The sequence below is a fragment of the Coregonus lavaretus genome, assembly GCF_964263955.1.
Source record: "Coregonus lavaretus genome assembly, chromosome: 12".
Lineage (NCBI taxonomy): Eukaryota > Metazoa > Chordata > Actinopteri > Salmoniformes > Salmonidae > Coregonus > Coregonus lavaretus.
Window position 1 is genome coordinate 41,175,784 of NC_139999.1, and position 22,612 is coordinate 41,198,395.

Below are 22,612 nucleotides of genomic sequence, written 5' to 3' on the forward strand. Positions count from 1 at the left end.
CATTTGCTGTTTGGCTGACAAATGTACTAAACTCAAGCAACAGTAATTAGCAACAGTCTTTTTTACACAATTAGATTGGATGTCTACTTTAATAGCAATCCCTTTTAATCATTATTAGGCATGTTATGCTAATAACTCGACCAACCAATTATGATAACTAATTTACAAGAAAACGAATGGTGTGTGCGTGCGCGGGTGTGTGTGCGCATTGCGTGTGTATGAATGTGTGTCTCTCTCTTGGTGTGTGTGTGTGTGTGTATGCATGCATGCGTCCAAGTGTGTGTGTGTGCGTGTGATTACTGTTCATTTCTAATGGCACGGCCAAGTGACTCAACATGCTGGAGACAGCTGTCAGAACAAATAAATATGTGCTGATAAAAAGGCCACACAGAGGTACTGTCTGTCTGTCTGTAGGGGAACAGAGTGGGGCTGCTGAATCACTGGCGCATGTCTTTCTTCCTCATAAACACATATAATTGCTGTTCTTTCTCTCTGGGTGTACAGGTGCGGGGTGGTGTGCGACACTCATTCCAAAGGCCACCTGGGTTTTAGAGTGCAACAATCACACTGTGCCGCCTGCAGCAGAGTGGAAGCTTTTAGATGAGAATAAAGTAAAGTCCTCTAAAGTACTACTTACTGCCTGTTCTGGTTTTTCATTGCTTTCAACCAGTAAAAAAACAACAACAAAAAAAACAACAACAATGGAACTTTGACCGCCTTTCAAAGTTATGGATGAATGGTTTTGTAAAGCCACATAATCTACATGGATGTTGCTGTACTCTGATGATGCTGTCTTCCTGGGTATGCCTTTAAGGCCCTGTCTTTATGTCTTTAATCCCTCAGAAACTCTATTAGACTTTACATACGATCTGTGATAGCAGCTCATGAATCAACAGGAGATTATTGAACTGACAGATTATTATGTAAGCCATGAGAGACAAGCACATGATTACATGCAACAAAAGTGTCTGGAAAAGCACAATCTATATTAGACTGTTTATTGTGTTTAAACGTGTTATGGACATATTGAAAAACAAAACACATTTTCAATTTCAAAGATAAAGATTAGTAATATGCTGCTTTCAATAAATAGAAAACTGTTTGCAACTATGGGACTATCTTTACTTTGGTTAGTGGTGGGGGTCTGAGGCTGAGTTTAGCCAGTCATGAAGCATATCCAATCAGAGAAACAAAAACAGTAGGAGCCAGAAAGGGCAAACCAATTTCAGAGAATTACTGGTGTCTGTTTGAAACAAATGGAAAAGTCTGGTTTATATGGAAATGAATTGAACTGAATTATTATTTGCTTCTTGGTCAAAGATGGACATCGCCTTGAACTGTTTGATGAAAATAAATACTGGACTTGATTTGATTGTTTTGTATTACTGGGTTGTTGTTACTATTATTGGACAATCACTTGGTCAGCTATTGACGTTTAAGAACTCAGATGAACAAGAACTCAAGCTCCATCCCAACCATAACGTGCTTGTTCCAACTAAAGAGGAGCATTAGAAATAAACACAGAGTGCAATGTTGTTACATTTGTTCTCTCAAACGAAGAAGAAAGTCACACACATACATGATTTTGAGTGTGCAACTTCCTTTTTTACTTGTATTCAACACTTCACAGAAGGGATGTAGGTTCTTTATCTATTTACTTCATAGATTTGTTGTCTCACCTACCAGACTCATAGTTGATAGGGCCAGTCTTCAGGTCTGCCAGTCTCAGCCTCTCCATGTTCATCACCTGGATCACCTGGTGGATGTCAGGGGGAAACTGGCAGCTCCGAGGGATCGAGTCCATGGGACCATTTCCACCAATATATAGGTCTACAGAGGGAAAACAAACAAAAAACACTTTGCATAAAACAAGAGAATGAAATAAACCAAAAGTGTACTAGCTGAAAACATAATCATGGAGCTATTGGCTTTCTCGAGGAAGAGAAAATAAGCTTTTGAATTATAATTCATAAAAATACAAATAAATCCAGGCCTATCCCTTTTTCCAGATGAATTAGCAGGCGGTGTACATACACACACACACCAGTAATCTGCAGCTACAGGCGTTGCTGTGCCATATCAGTTGTCAACAAACATCACTGTCATGGTGCTCTGTGAGGGATGGAGGTGTGAGGTTGGACTCACCCTGGGGTTTGCCATTGATTCACCATGTAGGAAGAGGCTATTCACATGATACACATCAGCTTACCATGACTGTTTAAGCAACCTACCGTGGTAGGCCAATCATCAATTTTCAAAAAGGCCTAATATTCATCAGAATAAAAATTTACAGTTTAATATCCATGGAATGGACAATGGAAGAAGACATGTCTTGCCATGATGGAGCGTTTAGAGTGTTTTGGTGTGACTGACTGATGGACTGACTGAATGTCTTACCTCCATCAGAAGCCCCTGCAGGCTCAGTCTTCATGGTGAAGATTCTCCGTAACTTACAGCTGGCAGAGACAGTGATTCCATCCAAGGATAAGAACCCTGCACCTTTAAACAGCTCACCGGTGAATGACACAAGGTCGATGCACATGTTGCACCACTAGAGATGAGAAAAGAGGAAGAGAAGAAAATTGTTTTGTTCAGACGGTCTAACGCAATTTAAACGGTTGACAGCTGTCCTCCTTGTCCCTGTTTTTTTTTGTTAAAAAGTTTGTTGAAGCAATATCCCAGCTAACAACAAACGTTCCCACAACTTTAGAGAACATTCGTTTATAGGTCCAATGCAGACGTTTTTAATCTCAATATCAAATCATTTGTGGGTAACAATTAAGTACCTTACTGTGATTGTTTTCAATTAAAATGGTGGGGACGTTTCTTTGGAACCATCAGGCGACATCCTGAAAAACCCGGGAACTAAACAAAAACCTCCAGGGGACCATAACAGAATGTCCTATGTTTTAAATGTCTTTGAACACAGGAATGCTCTTGCAATGTTCCAATTAAACGTGTGTAGAACATTAAGATCTTATATTTGGAGAACATGGCAACACGTTCTGTGTATGTTTGGTGTGACGTTGATGGAATATTCTCCTAACCCTCAGAAAACTGAAAACATGAATGTTCTTGCATCCTCCCAAGAAATGTGTCTAAAACATAAATATCTTACATTCTAAGAACATGGAAACCATGTTCTGTGTATGTTTGGTGTGACGTTGATGGAATATTCTCAGAACCATCAGAAAACTGGACACGCAAATGTTCTTGCAACGTCCCATGAAACGTGTCTAGAACATGAATATCTTATATTCTGAGAACATGGCAACCATGTTCTGTGTATGTTTGGTGTGACGTTGATGGAGTATTTTCCTAACCCTCAGAAAACTGGACACCTAAATGTTCTTGCAACATCCCATGAAACGTGTCTAGAACATTAATATTGAATATTCTGAGAACATGGTAACCACGTTCTGGGTAAGTTATGTTTGACATTAAGGAAATGTTGTCCTAACTAACACCCAAACATGCTAAATAGGTTCTCAGACGTTTTTCTGCTAACATAGATAGAATGTTCCTATAACTAACGGAAAACTGAACACTCAAACATCAGAAGAACATTATGGATAACATTACAAAACATTTCTCTCTCCCTACAATTGTTAGCTGGGATAGTATCTTTTGAACTGGTAGAAATTGGCAGCACTTTCTTAAGTCACAAGCAGCCTAGATATATTATACTTATGGTAGCGGTGGAGGCGAGGGCAATACTCACAACGTTGCGTTTCAGACCAAAAGGTATCCTTGCATGCAAGGGTGTAGCAGAAAACTCCTTATGAACCGTGGATAGGTACAGCCTCCTTTTCAGATGACCTAAATCAGTTATCCTGTAAAATAAGTGAAGGAATTAATGAGGAAATAGTGAACAGCAATTATATATTACAACAAAACTTTCAAGCCTTAGAATAAAAGGTGTTATCTAGAACCTAAAAGGGTTCTTCGGCTGTCCCCATAGGATAATCCTTTGAAGAACCCTTTTTGGTTCCAGGTAGAACCCTTTTGGGTTCCATATAGAACCCTTTCCACTGAGCATGCTACATTGAACCCAAAAGGTTTCTACCTGAAACAAAATAGGGTTTTACCTGGAACCAAAAATGGTTATCCTATGGGAACAGCTGAATAACTCTTTTGGAACTCTTTTTTCTAAGAGTGTAGCCTAGCGATTGAGAGAGTTGGGCCAGTAACCGAAAGGTCGCTGGTTGGAATCCCCAAGCCGACTAGGTGAAACATCTGCCAATATGCCCTTGAGCAAGGCACTTACATTGCATTCGGAAAGTATTCATATCCCTTGAAATATCACTTTTACATACGTCTTCAGACCCGTTACTCAGTACTTTGTTGAAGCACCTTGGGCAGCGACTACAGCCTTGAGTCTTCTTGGGTATGATGCTACAAGCTTGGCACACCTGTATTTGGGGAGTTTCTCCCATTCTTCTCTGCAGATCCTCTCAAGCTTTGTCAGGTTGGATGGGGAGCGTCGCTGCACAGCTATTTTCAGGTCTCTCCAGAGATGTTCGATTGGGTTCGGGCTCTGGCTGGGCAACTCAAGGACATTCAGAGACTTGTCCCAAAGCCACTCCTGCATTGTCTTGGCTGTGTGGGTCGTTAGGGTCGTTGTCCTGTTGGAAGGTGAACCTTTGCCCAAGTCTGAGGTCTTGAGCGCTCTGGAGCAGGTTTTCCCTCAAGGATCTCTATGTACTTTGCTCCATTAATCTTTCCCTCGATCCTGACTAGTCTCCCAGTCCCTGCCGCTGAAAAACATCCCCACAGCATGATGCTGCCACCACCATGCTTAACAGCAGGGATGGTGCCAGGTTTCTTCCAGACGTGACGCTTGGCATTCAGGCCAAAGAGTTCAATCTTGGTTTCATCAAACCAGAGAATCTTGTTTCTCATGGTCTGAGAGTCCTTTAGGTGCCTTTTGGCAAACTCCAAGCGGGCTGTCATGTGCCTTTTACTGAGGATTGGCTTCAGTCTGGCCACACTACCATAAAGGCCTGATTGGTGGAGTGCTGCAGAGAGGTTTGTCCTTCTGGAAGATTCTCCCATCTCCACAGAAGAACTCTGGAGCTCTGTCGGAGTGACCATCGGGTTCTTGGTCACCTCCCTGACCAAGGCCCTTCTCCCCCGATTGCTCAGTTTGGCCGGGCGGCCAGCTCTAGGAAGATTCTTGGTGGTTCCAAACTTCTTCCATTTAAGAAGGATAGAGGCCACTGTGTTCTTGGGGACCTTACGTGCTGCAGAAATGTTTTGGTACCCTTCCCCAGATCTGTGCCTCGACACAATCCTGTCTCGGAGCTCTACGGACAATTCCTTCGACCTCATGGCTTGGTTTCTGCTCTGACATGCACTGTCAACTGTGGACCTTATATAGACAGGTGTGTGCCTTTCCAAATCATGTCCAATCAATTGAATTTACCACAGGTGGACTCCAGTCAAGTTGTAGAAATATCTCAAGGATGATCAATGAAAACAGGATGCACCTGAGTTCAATTTCGAGTCTCATAGCAAAGGGTCTGAATACTTATGTAAATAAGGTATATGTTTTTTATATTTAATACATTTGCAAAAAAAATTGTTTTCGCTTTGTCATTATGGGGGTATTGTGTGTAGATTGATGAGACATTTTTTTATTTAATCAATTTTAGAATAAGGCTGTAACGTAACAAAATGTGGAAAAGGGGAAGGGGTCTGAATACTTTCCGAATGCACTGTAACCCTAATTGCTCCTTTAAGTCGCTCTGAATAAGAGTGTCTGCTAAATGACTCAAATATCAAATGAAATGTTATGGTTTTAATAAGAAAAATAAGCTTGATCTTTTAAAGGAACAATCCGCAGTTGCTACATCAATTTTTGGACTTATAAATTGATGATGTATACTCATTGATTCTTGAAGAATAGAACTTATAAATGCCTCATGAGCTTAGTTCAACTATCGTACCCCATCAGAACCCAAAATATAAGCTTGTTTTACTCCAATATTTGTAAACATTGCAAATGTACACAAAACTGTATAGTCTCAACATATGCTTAAAATATCATGTTTATATATTGGATGGTCAGTCCTTGCATCAATAGCTCATTAATAAATAAAATGTCTCCAGGCCCGTCCCTCAGCTGTTTACCAAAACCTCACTGTTAAACCGGATTCCCTCTTTAACAGTGAGGGAGAGCTGACCTATTTTTCCACTAACACAGCTTTCAGTAGCATAATCTATTGTCTTGTGTCAGTCAGCATGTTGAGATGCATCCCCTACATTGTTAAGAGGTGGAGGGTAGAAGAGAAGAGGGAATTAATCCATTTACATGCTAATTCACTTTCACCACCTCCACTGAATTATAGCACCTATCTACCGATCCCCCACCCCTAAAAAATAATTCAATTTGTGTGAGGAATGAAGATGTGTTGAAGGGTGAAAATGTAATGTTACAGCTAGCTTGAAGCCCCCTGAGGGTATGTTATTAAGGCATCAAACAAAGTGACATTATAATAAAATATTGTATATTGGCCTGTCTTTTATGGCATTCATTGTATGTTGCATGCATTCTCTGCAAAGACATACACAGACACACACAGGCTTTTATAAAAAATCATATAGGTAATAAATAAATAAATAAAAGCCAGGGGGAGATCACACACACATACACACAATTTCTGGTAAGTTGACTTGGCTGGAGAGAGAGGAGAATTGAAGCCAGGGTGGTGATCAAAGTAACAAATGTGATACCGAATTCTTCTGGATACATGCGAGAGCAAGTTATATCTTAGACGCAAGGGCATAGTACAAAATAAATAGCATGGCAATTCTGTCTACAGTTTGATGATCATAGTAGCATAATAGCACTGGGGGCTAAAAGCCAAATGGCTCTAAGGCAGAGCACAAATAATTTTTCTCAGTCTCAATTCATTCTGAATTACAGTGGGGAAAAAAAGTATTTAGTCAGCCACCAATTGTGCAAGTTCTCCCACTTAAAAAGATGAGAGAGGCCTGTAATTTTCATCATAGGTACACGTCAACTATGACAGACAAAATGAGAAAAAAAATCCAGAAAATCACATTGTAGGATTTTTAATGAATTTATTTGCAAATTATGGTGGAAAATAAGTATTTGGTCAATAACAAAAGTTTCTCAATACTTTGTTATATACCCTTTGTTGGCAATGACACAGGTCAAACGTTTTCTGTAAGTCTTCACATGGTTTCCACACACTGTTGCTGGTATTTTGGCCCATTCTTCCATGCAGATCTCCTCTAGAGCAGTGATGTTTTGGGGCTGGGCAACACGGACTTTCAACTCCCTCCAAAGATTTTCTATGGGGTTGAGATCTGGAGACTGGCTAGGCCACTCCAGGACCTTGAAATGCTTCTTACGAAGCCACTCCGTTGCCCGGGCGGTGTGTTTGGGATCATTGTCATGCTGAAAGACCCAGCCACGTTTCATCTTCAATGCCCTTGCTGATGGAAGGAGGTTTTCACTCAAAATCTCATGATACATGGCCCCATTCATTCTTTCCTTTACACGGATCAGTCGTCCTGGTCCCTTTGCAGAAAAACAGCCCCAAAGCATGATGTTTCCACCCCCATGCTTCACAGTAGGTATGGTGTTCTTTGGATGCAACTCAGCAGTCTTTGTCCTCCAAACACGACGAGTTGAGTTTTTACCAAAAAGTTATATTTTGGTTTCATCTGACCATATGACATTCTCCCAATCCTCTTCTGGATCATCCAAATGCACTCTAGCAAACTTCAGACGGGCCTGGACATGTACTGGCTTAAGCAGGGGGACACATCTGGCACTGCAGGATTTGAGTCCCTGGCGGCGTAGTGTGTTACTGATGGTAGGCTTAGTTACTTTGGTCCCAGCTCTCTGCAGGTCATTCACTAGGTCCCCCCGTGTTGTTCTGGGATTTTTGCTCACCGTTCTTGTGATCATTTTGACCCCACGGGGTGAGATCTTGCGTGGAGCCCCAGATCGAGGGAGATTATCAGTGGTCTTGTATGTCTTCCATTTCCTAATAATTGCTCCCACAGTTGATTTCTTCAAACCAAGCTGCTTACCTATTGCAGATTCAGTCTTCCCAGCCTGGTGCAGGTCTACAATTTTGTTTCTGGTGTCCTTTGACAGCTCTTTGGTCTTGGCCATAGTGGAGTTTGGAGTGTGACTGTTTGAGGTTGTGGACAGGTGTCTTTTATACTGATAACAAGTTCAAACAGGTGTCATTAATACAGGTAACGAGTAGAGGACAGAGGAGCCTCTTAAAGAAGAAGTTACAGGTCTGTGAGAGCCAGAAATCTTGCTTGTTTGTAGGTGACCAAATACTTATTTTCCACCATAATTTGCAAATAAATTCATTAAAAATCCTACCATGTGATTTTCTAGATTTTTTTCCCTCAATTTGTCTTTCATAGTTGACGTGTACCTTTGATGAAAATTACAGGCCTCTCTCATCTTTTTAAGTGGGAGAACTTGCACAATTGGTGGCTGACTAAATACTTGTTTTCCCCCACTGTACGTATACATGCATCATTGATACGAAACTGATACAACTTTCAGTTGAACAATGAGAACAGTGAAACATTTGCTACTTTGGGTACAGAGAGTGTTCAGCAGCTTGAGCCAACTCAAGGTCGGATTTGTCACGAGTTTAGGACTGTGTGATCTGAGGCACAGAGGCTGATGAAAAACTGTTGCATTTTTAAACAATTTTAAGTTATGTGTGTGCAATTAAGCATTTTACTCATGATTAGAGTTGCAAAGAGAGGGTATATTACTGGAAACTTTTGATTTACTACTATAATTTTTTGCGGAATTTTATAAGATGACATTTAGTGGCCTTTTTTTGGTACTTCAGATTATCACAGGTGTCTGTACTTATTTCTGTCACTCTGTGTGGCCTTATCACATGTAAAATATATAAAATAATCAAATAATATGATTTTAAAATAAAACATTTAATGACAAAGCTGTAAAACATTATCTTAAATATAAACCATCAACTTGAATGTGAATACCATTGGTGATTAATATGAGGGTTTCAGCATTGAATATCCTTTATATTTGTTTTACACACTTTTATTTATTTTACTATGTTATTATGTCTTTGTTGTAAATCAAACTGGTGGCAGTTGTGAAAAAAGTCAATAGTTGGAAGAGTTGCAGAGTTGATTGAAAAGAATGCCATTGTTGATAGATGCTTTTTTCATTAACCCATAAACCCTGTCTAAGCTATATGGATTTTTTTTAAAGAAGGTCATACCAAGGATAATTTTTCTATTTGATTTTGATGATCCCTTGAAGAATCAAAAATGAATATAAAAATATTATTTCATTAAACATTTTATTTGGCCTTACTGCTATTAGCCCATACAAATGCATTGAACATGTATTTAACCCCTTATTTTGTCACTAAACAGTCTCCATATATACTGTACTAACAATTTTTTCCAACTGGTACATTGAAAACTGGTACATTGGGGACATTCAGATGAGACTTGTGAGGCCTGTGGGCGTCCTTGTCACGTTCGTTGAATACAGGATTGGACCAAGGTGCAGCGTGGAATGCATACATGTTTATTAACTAAGTTAACACATGACAAAACAACAAAAGCAACGTAACGTGAAGCTCACAATGGCTACCCACACAAACAAGCCAAACAAGAGTCAAGATCCCACAACATAGGTACGCAAAATGGCTACCTAAGTATGATCCCCAATCAGAGACAACGATTGACATGGCCAACATAGAACTACAATAACTAGATCTACACATAGAAATTCACACCCTGACCAAACCAACCAAAGAAAACCGGGCTCTCAAGGCCAGGGCGTGACAGTCCTAGAGCAAAACAACCGACATCTACGTGTTTGTGAGTCTCACCTTTACTCAGAGGGGCCAGAGCGAATTTACCAGCTACGTCTATCAACACTTGTCGCAGTGACATTCTATTGAAATGGATACTTGCATAGTGGAGTCTTTTGTTAAGACATGTAGCTAGCTAGCTAGCTAAACAATTAACCATAATCCCAACTCATGACGTTACTACCCTGCATGAATCTGCAGGTAGCTAACCAACCAGGTTCAATGTTAGCTAGCTAACATTAGGCTATAACTAGCAAAGCAAATGGCTCTGAGATATGAATAATAAGATCATACACGTAACGTTAGCTAGCGAGCCAGCCAGCTAGCGTTAGCTAGCTAGCTAACCGTACACTTTAACTTGAAATGAAAACGACTTTGTCAAAATTAGAAATGTGTAATATCTGAAAATGTAGGTAGCTAGACTATCTTACCTGTATACATCATGGTTGGAAGCTTCTCCCTTTCACGGATTCCATGGTTGCCCTTAGTTTGAAGATGTAATCCGTAGACAGGTGTTTTCTCCATCTCCTTAGCTATCATACTATAATTCCACTGATTTCAAAACTCGGTCCTCCAGAAATTGGAGAGCAACACTTATGCAGTTCTACTAAGAAATATATATTTTTTAATGCCGCGTTAGACAGGATTACCTACACATACTGACCAGCTCAAATAGACAGAAGCGTGCTATATAGCAGGCCAATCCGAACTCATCTCTCTGCATTTCCAGCCTACTCATTATCTCAGCCAATCATGGCTAGCGGGAAGGTTGCTGTCTTTTTCTGTGGCTAAACCAACTAGGCTTGTAAGTTTGTTATTAAGGCACATGAAAGTTCACATGTTCCAGAAGGCATTTTTGCCCAAAAACGCAGTTTGAGAAAAAAAAGAAAGTTTACGTTCAAATGGCTCTTCTGTGAAGTAGTGACCCGCGACATAAGCCTAGTTTCCTGAAACAAGTCACATATTAGTGTGTAGCCCAAACTGACAGACAGAAGTTGGCACATCGGCTGTACCATTTTTACATTTACGTTATTTAGCAGACGCTCTTATCCAGAGTGACTTACAGTTAGTGAGTGCATACATTTTCTATACTGGCCCCCCGTGGGAATCGAACCCACAACCCTGGCGTTGCAAGCGCCATGCTCTACCAACTGAGCTCGAGTCCCAAGACACTTGTGGGGGTTCGTAGAGCAACACGGAGAACATCATCGTGTTCGTGAGAGTCTCATCTTTCCATAGAAGGGTCATAATAATAGTTTTTAGGCCTAACCGTTCAGACAATTTTGTGAGAAGACCGATTTTAGGGATGTCTCATTGTCTGACAAACACCGCTCTAGCTCTGTCACCTTTCACCGCAAATGCGGAAGTGTTACATAGGCGGATGCGGTGGATTGAGATGCATCCAACAGATATCTCTTGCTTGCTTAAACTGACAGAATTTATGGGGATCTTTGTATTATGCTAATTAGATTTCTGAAGGGGGCGCAGACATCGACCTTATTAATTAGGCTATTTTCTCTTGAACCATATGGTCTATCCACTAAAAACTAATGGACAATATGTATGTATATAAAAAATTAACCATAGAATTGCCGAAATTACAGAAGAAATTACTGAAGATTCCGGTAATTTGGTAAATCACCGGTAGCTTTGCAACCCTACTCGTGAAATGATTGTAAGCAAAAACTGTCAGCTTCCTGCCTCCTGTTTGTCTCCGGGCCTCTAGAGGTCATCTGTGTTCCCCTCTGCCTTAGTTCTTCCTCGTGTGTCCTTATTAGCTTTATCCAGGTCACCTGTGCCTTGTTTCCCCTAGAGTATTTTAGCTGTGTTTTTTCCCCTTGTTCCTCACTTGGTTTTTGAGTCCTGGCTATGTGTCTCCTGCTGTGTCCCACAGAGTCTTTCCGAGTAAGCTTTTCTAAGTTATCTTTATTTTGTTTTTCTCCCCTCGTGGAGTTATTTTGTTTTGTCCTCCTGTTTTGTTTACTGTACCTCTGTTAGTATACCTCTTTCTGAGAAGAACTTTTGTTGGTTTATTTTTGAAGTGCAAAGAAATACCTTTTTTTATATTAAATCTACTTTGCCTGGAGTATTGCCTTGGGTGTTTCGTTTGGGTCCTACTATACCTCCTCTGTGGCTTAGGGGTAGAACACCCAACTCTCCACATCTGAGACCTGAGTTCAAGGCCAGCTTGTGACAGAAAAACCAAGTCAATCATGGACTCAGAAACACTCAGTTCCAAGGACCTGTTGGCGGTGATCGCTCGACATGAGGCATCTTTCCAGCGCCATGAAGCCGTTCTCAGCCGACAGGAAGAGCTGATGGCTAGTCATTCTCAACTCCTGGCCGAGATGATGAGTTCCCTCCGCCAGCTCTTTGAACGCCTCCCTGGTCCTTCCCCTTACTCCAGGTCACCCCCCAGTGACGACAGGCCTTCTCCATTGGCGGAGCCCCGACTACCACCTCCCAAGCCCTTTTCTGGGGATCCAAGCTCGTGCCAGGGTTTCCTCACCCAATGCTCCCTCACCTTCGAGCTCCAACCCTCAAGTTTTCCCACAGACCGTTCCAAGATTGCCTACATCATTACCCTTCTTTCAGACAAGGCGCTCTCCTGGGCCTCTGCGGTGTGGCAGTCCCAGGAGGCCTGTTGTGACTCCTACGCTGCATTTGTAGAAGAGTTCAAGCGGGTGTTCGATCATCCTGTCAGTGGGCGGGAAGCTTCCAAGCGCCTACTGTCTCTCCGTCAGGGTCCCCAAAGCACGGCAGATTTTGCCATTGAATTCCGGACCATAGCAGCAAGGAGCGGATGGAATGATGAAGCGCTGAGGGTCTGTTTTCAGGGAGGGTTATCTGAGCCCCTTCAAGATGAGTTAGCCACCCGAGAACCAGCTGGGGATCTCGAGTCCCTCATAGCCTTGGCCATCCGCCTGGACAATCGTCTAAGAGAGCGGAGAACGGCTCGCCGCCAGGTGTCTCAGTCCCAAGTTCCTCTGAGCAGCTCTGTTTCTCCTGTTTGGGCTCCGTCATTCAGAGCTTCCCCGGCTCCTGAACTGCTCCAGGATTCCCCGGAGAACATGCAGTTAGGCCGTTCCAGGCTTTCTCCCAACGAAAGGGAACGTCGCATGAGGGAGCGTCGGTGCCTCTACTGCGGGGTTGTCGGCCACTTCCGCTCCACTTGCCCCGAGCTTTCGGGAAACGCCTGTCCCCGCCTAGCTACAGGAGGGCTGTGATGGGGAAAATTAGAGCTCCTCCTACTAACGCTGTCTTAGCTATTCCAGCCACTCTGTCCTGGAAGGGCCACCAGCATCGGGTCCAGGCTATGATCGATTCCGGTGCCGCAGGTGATTTCCTGGATTTAACCTTGGCTAAGGAACTTAAGATCCCTACCCAACTACTTCCTCAACCCCAGGCAGTTACAGCCTTAGATGGCAGACCTCTGGAACCAGGAAAGGTTACAGAGGCGACTCAGTCCCTGCGACTTACCATCTTTCAACACCAGCAGGAGGAGACCTTCTATCTCATTGACTCCCCCGAGTATCCTATTATCCTGGGTCACCCTTGGCTATGCAGACATAATCCCCAGATCGACTGGCCTACTGGCACCATTCTAAGCTGGGGTCCCACTTGCCAACTCACCTGCATGCTTCAGAGTCCCTCAGCCCCTAGTACCCAGTTTCAAGAGTCTGTTGACGTCTCCCGAGTCCCCAGTGTTTACCATCGGTTCAAGGCAGTGTTCAGCAAGTCCCGGGCTACTTCCTTACCGCCTCACCGCACGTATGACTGTGCCATTGATCTACTCCCTGGTTGCTGCCCTCCTAGAGGTCGGATCTTTTCCTTATCCTCCCTCGAGCACTCAGCTATGGACACCTACATTAAGGAGTCCTTGGCAGCCGGCCTCATCTGTGCCTCTACTTCCCCGGCTGGGGCGGGCTTCTTTTTTGTTGAAAAGAAAGACGGGGGTCTTAGGCCTTGTATTGATTACCGGGGACTCAACAAGATCACGGTTCGGAATCGATACCCCCTTCCTCTCATGGCCTCTGCTTTTGAGCTGCTTCAAGGGGCTTCCATTTTTACTAAACTGGATCTCCGCAATGCTTACCATCTCGTGCGGATCCGGCCAGGTGACGAATGGAAGACGGCATTCAACACGCCCACGGGGCACTATGAATATCGGGTGATGCCGTTCGGGCTCACCAATGCCCCCGCAGTATTCCAAGCCCTGATTAATGATGTTCTCCGGGATATGCTTAATCTGTTCGTCTTCGTGTACCTGGACGATATCCTCATCTTCTCGAGGTCACTGAAGGAGCATGAGGGGCATGTTAGCAGGGTTCTCCAGAGGCTCCTTGACAATCACCTCTACGTTAAACCTGAGAAGTGTGAATTTCATGTTTCCCAGACTCAGTTTCTCGGGTTTATTGTCACTCCCGGCCACCTAGAGATGGATCCCAAGAAGGTCAAAGCGGTCCACAGCTGGCCCACACCTGCCACGGTCAAGGAGGTTCAACGGTTCATTGGCTTTTCTAACTTCTATCGGAAGTTCATTAAGAATTTCAGCTCTGTGGTAGCCCCCTTGACGACGCTTACCAAGGGAGGAGGGACCAAGATTCACTGGGGTCCGGAAGCAGCAGGGGCCTTCGAGGATCTCAAGCGCCGCTTCACTTCTGCTCCGATTCTGGTGATCCCTGACCCAGAAAGACCTTTCGTGGTGGAGGTGGACGCCTCAGAGGTGGGGGTGGGAGCCGTCCTGTCACAGAGGGGTGAGGATGGGAGATTACACCCTTGTGCCTTCATGTCTCGCCGCCTGTCTGAGGCCGAGCGCAACTACCACGTGGGGGATCGAGAGTTGCTTGCGGTAAAACTGGCCTTGGAAGAGTGGCGCCATTGGCTTGAGGGGGCTCAGCATCCTTTCCAGGTTCTCACAGACCACAAGAACCTGGAGTATCTCCAACAGGCAAAGCGGATGAACCCTCGGCAAGCACGATGGTCCCTTTTCTTTAATCGATTCCAGTTTCTCCTGTCTTACAGACCTGGCACCAAGAACGTCAAGCCGGATGCCCTGTCTCGAGCCTATTCTCCCGAGATACAAGAGAAGCCCTTGGCATCGATTATTCCGAGGTCTAGGATCGTCGCACCTCTTCAGTGGGAACTAGAAAGAGGGGTACGAGAGGCCCTTGTCCATGAGCCCGATCCAGGCGGTGGTCCTGCCGGACGCCTGTACGTTCCTCTCTCTGTTCGGGCCCGCGTCTTGCAGTGGGGTCATGAGTCGCCCTTGACATGCCATCCGGGTAGTGCTCGCACACTGGAATTCCTCCAGCGGCGGTTTTGGTGGCCGTCCATCAAGAAGGACGTGCAGGTCTATGTTGAGGCCTGCCCTGTGTGCAACCAGGGAAAGTCGACACGTCAGCGACCCCAGGGACTGCTCCATCCCTTACCTGTACCTCGCAGGCCATGGTCACACCTTTCTCTGGACTTTGTTACGGGACTTCCTCCATCCCAGGGCAACACAGTCATCCTAGTGGTTGTTGACCGGTTCTCTAAGGCTGCCCGGTTTATTCCCCTGCCCAAGCTGCCCTCGGCCAAGGAGACTGCTGAGCTCCTCATGAACCATGTCTTCCGGATATTTGGAATTCCCCTGGACGTTGTCTCCGACCGAGGTCCCCAATTCTCGTCCCGGTTTTGGGGGGCCTTCTGCAGGCTTATTGGGGCCACAGCCAGCCTATCGTCTGGGTTCCATCCAGAGTCTAATGGCCAAACGGAACGGATTAATCAGGATCTGGAGACCATCCTGCGGTGTATGGCGGCCAGTAATCCCACGTCTTGGGCCACCTATATCATTTGGGCGGAATATGCCCACAACACCCTCCAGTCCTCAGCCACCGGATTGTCCCCCTTCGAATGCCAGTTCGGATACACCCCTCCATTATTTCCAGAGGAAGAGGCGCAAGTTGGTGTTCCCTCGGCCCAGCGCTTTGTCCAACGCTGTAGGCGGACCTGGAAGAAGGCCAGGCGTACCCTCCTTCGGACCTCCCAGAGATACCAAAGTCAGGCTAATCGCCGCCGCCGGACGGCCCCTAGTTTCCGAGCTGGTCAGAGAGTTTGGTTGGCCACCAAGAACCTGCCCCTCCGGGTCGAATCCAAGAAGCTTTCCCAGAAATACATCGGCCCTTTCCGCATAGCAAGGAAAGTTAACCCTGTTTCTTATCGTTTGGTTCTCCCTCGCTCCCTTAGAATTAACCCCACTTTCCATGTTTCACTACTAAAACCTGTCTTGTCTTCTCCCTTTGCCCCCCCACGCAGACCCCCGCCACCTCCCAGGATCATTGACGGCCAGCCAGCCTACACAGTGCGCCGGATACTGGACTCCCGGAGGGTCCAGAACTCTCTGCAGTATCTGGTGGACTGGGAGGGCTACGGGCCAGAGGAGCGCTCCTGGGTTCCAGCCAAGGACATCCTGGACCCAGGTTTGATCCGAGAGTTTCGCACCCTGAGGCCAGGGTGTTCTGGAAGGAACGTCAGGAGTCGTTCCTAGAGGAGGGGGTCCTGTCAGCTTCCTGCCTCCTGTTTGTCTCCGGGCCTCTAGAGGTCATCTGTGTTCCCCTCTGCCTTAGTTCTTCCTCGTGTGTCCTTATTAGCTTTATCCAGGTCACCTGTGCCTTGTTTCCCCTAGAGTATTTTAGCTGTGTTTTTTCCCCTTGTTCCTCACTTGGTTTTTGAGTCCTGGCTATGTGTCTCCTGCTGTGTCCCACAGAGTCTTTCCGAGTAAGCTTTTCTAAGTTATCTTTATTTTGTTTTTCTCCCCTCGTGGAGTTATTTTGTTTTGTCCTCCTGTTTTGTTTACTGTACCTCTGTTAGTATACCTCTTTCTGAGAAGAACTTTTGTTGGTTTATTTTTGAAGTGCAAAGAAATACCTTTTTTTATATTAAATCTACTTTGCCTGGAGTATTGCCTTGGGTGTTTCGTTTGGGTCCTACTATACCTCCTCTGTGGCTTAGGGGTAGAACACCCAACTCTCCACATCTGAGACCTGAGTTCAAGGCCAGCTTGTGACAAAAACAAGTAAGGATATGGCATATGGCTTGGGTTCTCCTCCATCCTCAATACACACACACACGCACAAACACACACACACGCCATGTTAACAACTGATCAAGCCCCCTGGCCTGCGAGAGCATTACAGCATTAAGACCTTATTCCACTTACAGCTGAGATGGTGTGTTTAACCTATATTCACACGGACACAAATTAAGACAATGCCTATCAACATGGCTGTCCTGATGCTAAACAGCCTCTCTCTGCGTCCCAAATGGAACCCTATTCCCTTTATAGCGCACTACTTTTGACTAGGGCTTTTGACTCTGGTAAAAAGTAGTGAACTATATAGGGAACAGGGTGCCATTTGGGACATCCTCTGTCTCCCAGCATGTCTTTCCTCTGTAATGGGCTTTGGAACAGTGTTCACCTGTTACCTCTGCCTAGCAGATATGATTAAATATCTAATTTCCTCACCTCGCCCATGGTCAGGGTGCTACACTGGTGAGCACCAATTACTGTTACTGTGATCAGTTCTGAATGCAATCATAACGTATTATGCTATTATTCATCTACACTATATATACAGAAGTATGTGGACACCCCTTCAAATTAGTGGAGTTGGCTATTTCAGCCACACCCATTGCTGACAGGTGTATAATTTCAAGCACACAGCCACGCAATCTCCATAGACAAACATTGGCAAACAATCTGACCACGACTCCATTTTGCTCCTCCCTTCCTATAAGCATGAACTCAAACAGGATATAACCATGCTAAGGACTATTCAACGCTGGTCTGACCAATCAGAATCCACGCTTCAAGATTGTTTTGATCAGGTGGACTGGGATATGTTCAGGGTAGCTTACGAAAATAATTTAGATGAATACACTGAAACAGTGACTGAGTTTCTCAGGATGTGTATAGGTGATGTTGTGCCCACTGTGACTATTAAAACCTACCCTAACCAGAAACCGTGGATAGATGGCAGCATTCGCGCAAAACTGAAAGCGCGAACCACCGCATTTAACCATGGCAAGGTGACTGGGAATATGGCAGAATACAAACAGTGTAGCTACTCACTCCACAAGGCAATTAAACTGGCAAAACATCAGTATAGAGACAAAGTGGAGTCGCAATTAAACGTCTCAGACACGAGACGTATGTGGCAGGGTCTACAGACAATCACGGACTACAAAAGGAAGACCAGCCACGTCGCCGACACCGACGTCTCGCTTCCAGACAAGGTAAACACCTTCTTCGCCCGCTTTGAGGATAACACAGTGACACTGTCGAGGCACTTCAAGGACTGTGGCCTCTCCTTCTCCATGGGCGACGTGATTAAGACGTTTAAGAATGTTAACCCCCGCAAGGCTGCAGGCCCAGACGGCATCCCTAGCCGTGTCCTCAGAGCATGCGCAGACCAGCTGGCTGGTGTGTTTACGGACATATTCCCAGTCTGCTGTCCCACATGCTTCAAGATGGCCACCGTTGTTCCTGTACCCAAGAAAGCAAAGGTAACTGAACTAAATTAACCACTAAGCTACCTGTGGCGGCAGGTATCTTAGTGGTTAAGAGCATTGTGCCAGTAACTGAAAGGTCACCGGTTCTAATCCCCGAGCCGACTAGGTGAAAAATCTGTCAATGTGCCCTTGAGCAAGGCACTTAACCCTAAATGCTCCTGTAAGTCGCTCTGGATAAGAGCGTCTGCTAAATGACAAAAAAAAAAACAGCACTCACCTCGGTCATCATGAAGTGCTTTGAGAGACTAGTCAAGGATCATATCACCTCTACCTTACCTGTCACCCTAGACCCACTTCAATTTGCTTACCGCCCCAATAGATCCACAGACGATGCAATCGCCTTCACTCTGCACTCTGCCCTATCCCATCTGGACAAGAGGAATACCTACAGTTGAATCCGGAAGTTTACATACACTTAGGTTGGAGTCATTAAAGCTTGTTTTTCAACCACTCCACAAATTTCTTGTTAACAAACTATAGTTTTGGCAAGTCAGTTAGGACATCTACTTTGTGCATGACACAAGTAATTTTTCCAACAATTGTTTACAGATTATTTCACTTATAATTCACTGTATCACAATTCCAGTGGGTCAGAAGTTTACATACACTATGTTGACTGTGCCTTTAAACAGCTTGGAAAATTCCAGTAAATGATGTCATGGCTTTAGAAGCTTCTAATAGGCTAATTGACATAATTTGAGTCAATTGGAGGTGTACCTGTGGATGTATTTCAAGGCCTACCTTCAAACTCAGTGCCTCTTTGCTTGATATCATGGGAATATCAAAAGAAATCAGCCAAGACCTCAGAAAAAAAGTTGTAGACATCCACAAGTCTGGTTCATCCTTGGGAGCAATTTCCAAACGCCTGAAGGTACCACGTTCATCTGTACAAACAATAGTACGCAAGTATAAACACCATGGGACCACGCAGCCCTCATACTGCTCAGAAAAGGAGACGCGTTCTGTCTCCTAGAGATTAACGTACTTTGGTGCGAAAAGTGCAAATCAATCCCAGAACAACAGCAAAGGACCTTGTGAAGATGCTGGAGGAAACAGGTACAAAGTATCTATATCCACAGTAAAACGAGTCCCATATCGACATAACCTGAAAGTCCGCTCAGTAAGGAAGAAGGCACTGCTCCAAAACCGCCATAAAAAAGCCAGAATACGGTTTGCAACTGCACATGGGGACAAAGATCGTACTTTTTGGAGAAATGTCCTCTGGTCTGATGAAACAAAAATAGAACTGTTTGGCCATAATGACCATCGTTATGTTTGGAGGAAAAAGGGGGCTGCTTACAAGCCGAAGAACACCATCCCAACCGTGAAGCAGGGTGGTGGCAGCATCATGCTGTGGGGGTGCTTTGCTGCAGGAGGGACTGGTGGACTTCACAAAATAGATGGCATCATGAGGAAGGAAAATTATGTGGATATATTGAAGCAACATCTCAAGACATCAGTCAGGAAGTTAAAGCTTGGTCGCAAATGGGTCTTCCAAATGGACAATGACCCCAAGCATACTTCCAAAGTTGTGGCAAAATGGCTTAAGGACAACAAAGTCAAGGTATTGGATTGGCCATCACAAAACCCTGACCTCAATTCTATAGAAAATGTGTGGGCAGAACTGAAAAAGCGTGTGCGAGCAAGGAGGCCTACAAACCTGACTCAGTTACACCAGCTCTGTAAGGAGGAATGGGCCAACATTCACCCAACTTATTGTGGGAAGCTTGTGGAAGGCTACCCGAAATGTTTGACCCATGTTAAACAATTTAAAGGCAATGTTACCAAATACTAATTGAGTGTATGTAAACTTCTGACCCACTGGGAATGTGATTAAATAAATAAAAGCTGAAATAAATCATTCTCTGTACTATTATTCTGACATTTCACATTCTTAAAATAAAGTGGTGATCCTAACTGACCTAAGACAGGGAATTTTTACTAGGATTAAATGTCAGGAATTGTGAAAAACGGAGTTAAAATGTATTTGGCTAAGGTGTACTTCCGACTTCAACTGTGTGTAAGTATGCTGTACATTGACTATATCTCAGCATTCAACACCATAGTACCCTCCAAGCTCATCATTAAGCTCGAGGCCCTGGGTCTGAACCCCACCCTGTGCAACTGGGTCCTGGACTTACTGACGGGCCGCCCCCAAGTGGTGAAGGTAGGAGACAACATCTCCACTTCGCTGATCCTTAACACTGGGGCCCTACAAGGGTGCTTGCTCAGCCCCCTCCTGTACTCCCTGTTCACCCATGACTGCGTGGCCAAGCACACCTCCAACTCAATCATCAAGTTTGCAGACAACACAACAGTAGTAGGCTTGATTCCCAACAATAAAGAGACCGCCTACAGGGAGGAGGTGAGGGCTCTGGGAGTGTGGTGCCAGGAAAATAACCTCTCACTCAACGTCAACAAAACAAAGGAGATGATCGTGGACTTCAGGAAACAGCAGAGGGTGCACCCCCCTATCCACATCGACGGGACCACAGTGGAGAAGGTGGAAAGCTTCAAGTTCCTTGGCGTACACATCACCGACAAACTGAAATGGTCCATCCACGCAGACAGTGTGGTGAAGAAGGCGCAACAGAGCCTCTTCAACCTCAGGAGGCTGAAGAAATTTGGCTTGGCACCCAAAACCCTCACAAACTTTTACAGATGCACAATTGAGAGCATCCTAAAAGCTGTATCACCGCCTGGTATGGCAACTGCACCGCCCGCAACCGCAGGGCTCTCCAGAGGGTGGTGCGGTCTGCCGAACGCATTACCTGGGGCAAACTACCCGCCCTCCAAGACACATACAGCACCCGATGTCACAGGAAGGCCAAAAAGATAATCAAGGACATCAACCACCCGAGCCACTGCCTGTTCACCCCGCTATCATCCAGAAGGCGAGGTCAGTACACGTGCAGCAAAGCTGGGACCAAGAGAATGAAAAACAGCTTCTATCTCAAGGCCATCAGACTGTTAAATAGCCATCACTAGCACATTAGAGGCTGCTGCTGCCTATTCAAATCACTGGCCACTTTAAGAGAAATGGAACACTAGTCACTTTAATAATAATAATAATAATAATAATAATAATAATAATAATAATAATAATAATATTATTTTAATATCACTTTAATAATGTTTACATATCTTGCACTACTCATCTCATATGAGTAGTGCAAGACTACTTCTCAGATAGAGTAGTGCAAGACTACTTCTCAGATAGAGTTCAGTGTGTCAAATCGGAGGGCCTGTTGTCTGGACCTATGGCAGTCTCTATGGGGGTGCCACAGGGTTCAATTCTTGGGCCGACACTTTTCTCCGTGTATATCAATGATGTCGCTCTTGCTGCTGGTGACTCTCAGATCCACCTCTACGCAGACGACACCATTTTGTATACATCTGGCCCGTCATTGGACACTGTGTTAACAAACCTCCAAACGAGCTTCAATGCCATACAACACTCCTTCAGTAGCCTCCAACTGCTCTTAAACACCAGTAAAACTAAATGCATGCTTTTCAATCGAACGCTGCTGGCACCCGCCCACCCGACTAGAATCACCACTCTCGACGGGTCTGACCTAGAGTATGTGGACAACTACAAATACCTAGGTGTCTGGTTAGACTGTAAACTCTCCTTCCAGACTCACATAAAGAATCTCCAATCCAAAGTGAAATCTAGAATCGGCTTCCTATTTCGCAACAAAGCCTCCTTCACTCATGCTGCCAAACATGCCCTCGTAAAACTGACTATCCTACCGATCCTTGACTTCGGCGATGTCATTTACAAAATAGCCTCCAACACTCTACTCAGCAAACTGGATGTAGTCTATCACAGTGCCATCCGTTTTGTCTCCAAAGCCCCATACACTACCCACCACTGTGACCTGTACGCTCTTGTTGGCTGGTCCTCACTACATGTTCGTCGTCAAACCCACTGGCTCCAGGCCATCTATAAATCACTGCTAGGCAACAAGAGCGTAGCTCTTAGCTCATTGGTCACCATAGCAGCACCCACCCGTAGTCTGCGCTCCAGCAGGTATATCTCACTGGTCATTCCCAAAGCCAACACCTCCTTTGGCCGCCATTCCTTCCAGTTCTCTGCTGCCAATGACTGGAACGAATTGCAAAAATCTCTGAAGCTGGAGACTCTTATCTCCCTCACTAACTTTAAGCATCAGTTGTCAGAGCACCTT

General features: G+C 44.8%; 1 protein-coding gene across 1 annotated transcript in view; it reads right to left on the minus strand.

Moving 5' to 3' along the window:
* The window catches only part of cfap20dc (CFAP20 domain containing), a gene marked incomplete at both ends in the record, with an annotated part of 66,341 nt that overhangs the window by 37,319 nt on the left and 6,410 nt on the right, over window positions 1-22,612 (minus strand). Inside the window, 3 exons of the mRNA XM_084172809.1 lie at window positions 1,684-1,830; window positions 2,398-2,551; window positions 3,722-3,833. Coding sequence (XP_084028935.1) covers window positions 1,684-1,830; window positions 2,398-2,551; window positions 3,722-3,833 — 413 coding nt within the window. The remainder of the gene's footprint in view (window positions 1-1,683; window positions 1,831-2,397; window positions 2,552-3,721; window positions 3,834-22,612) is intronic.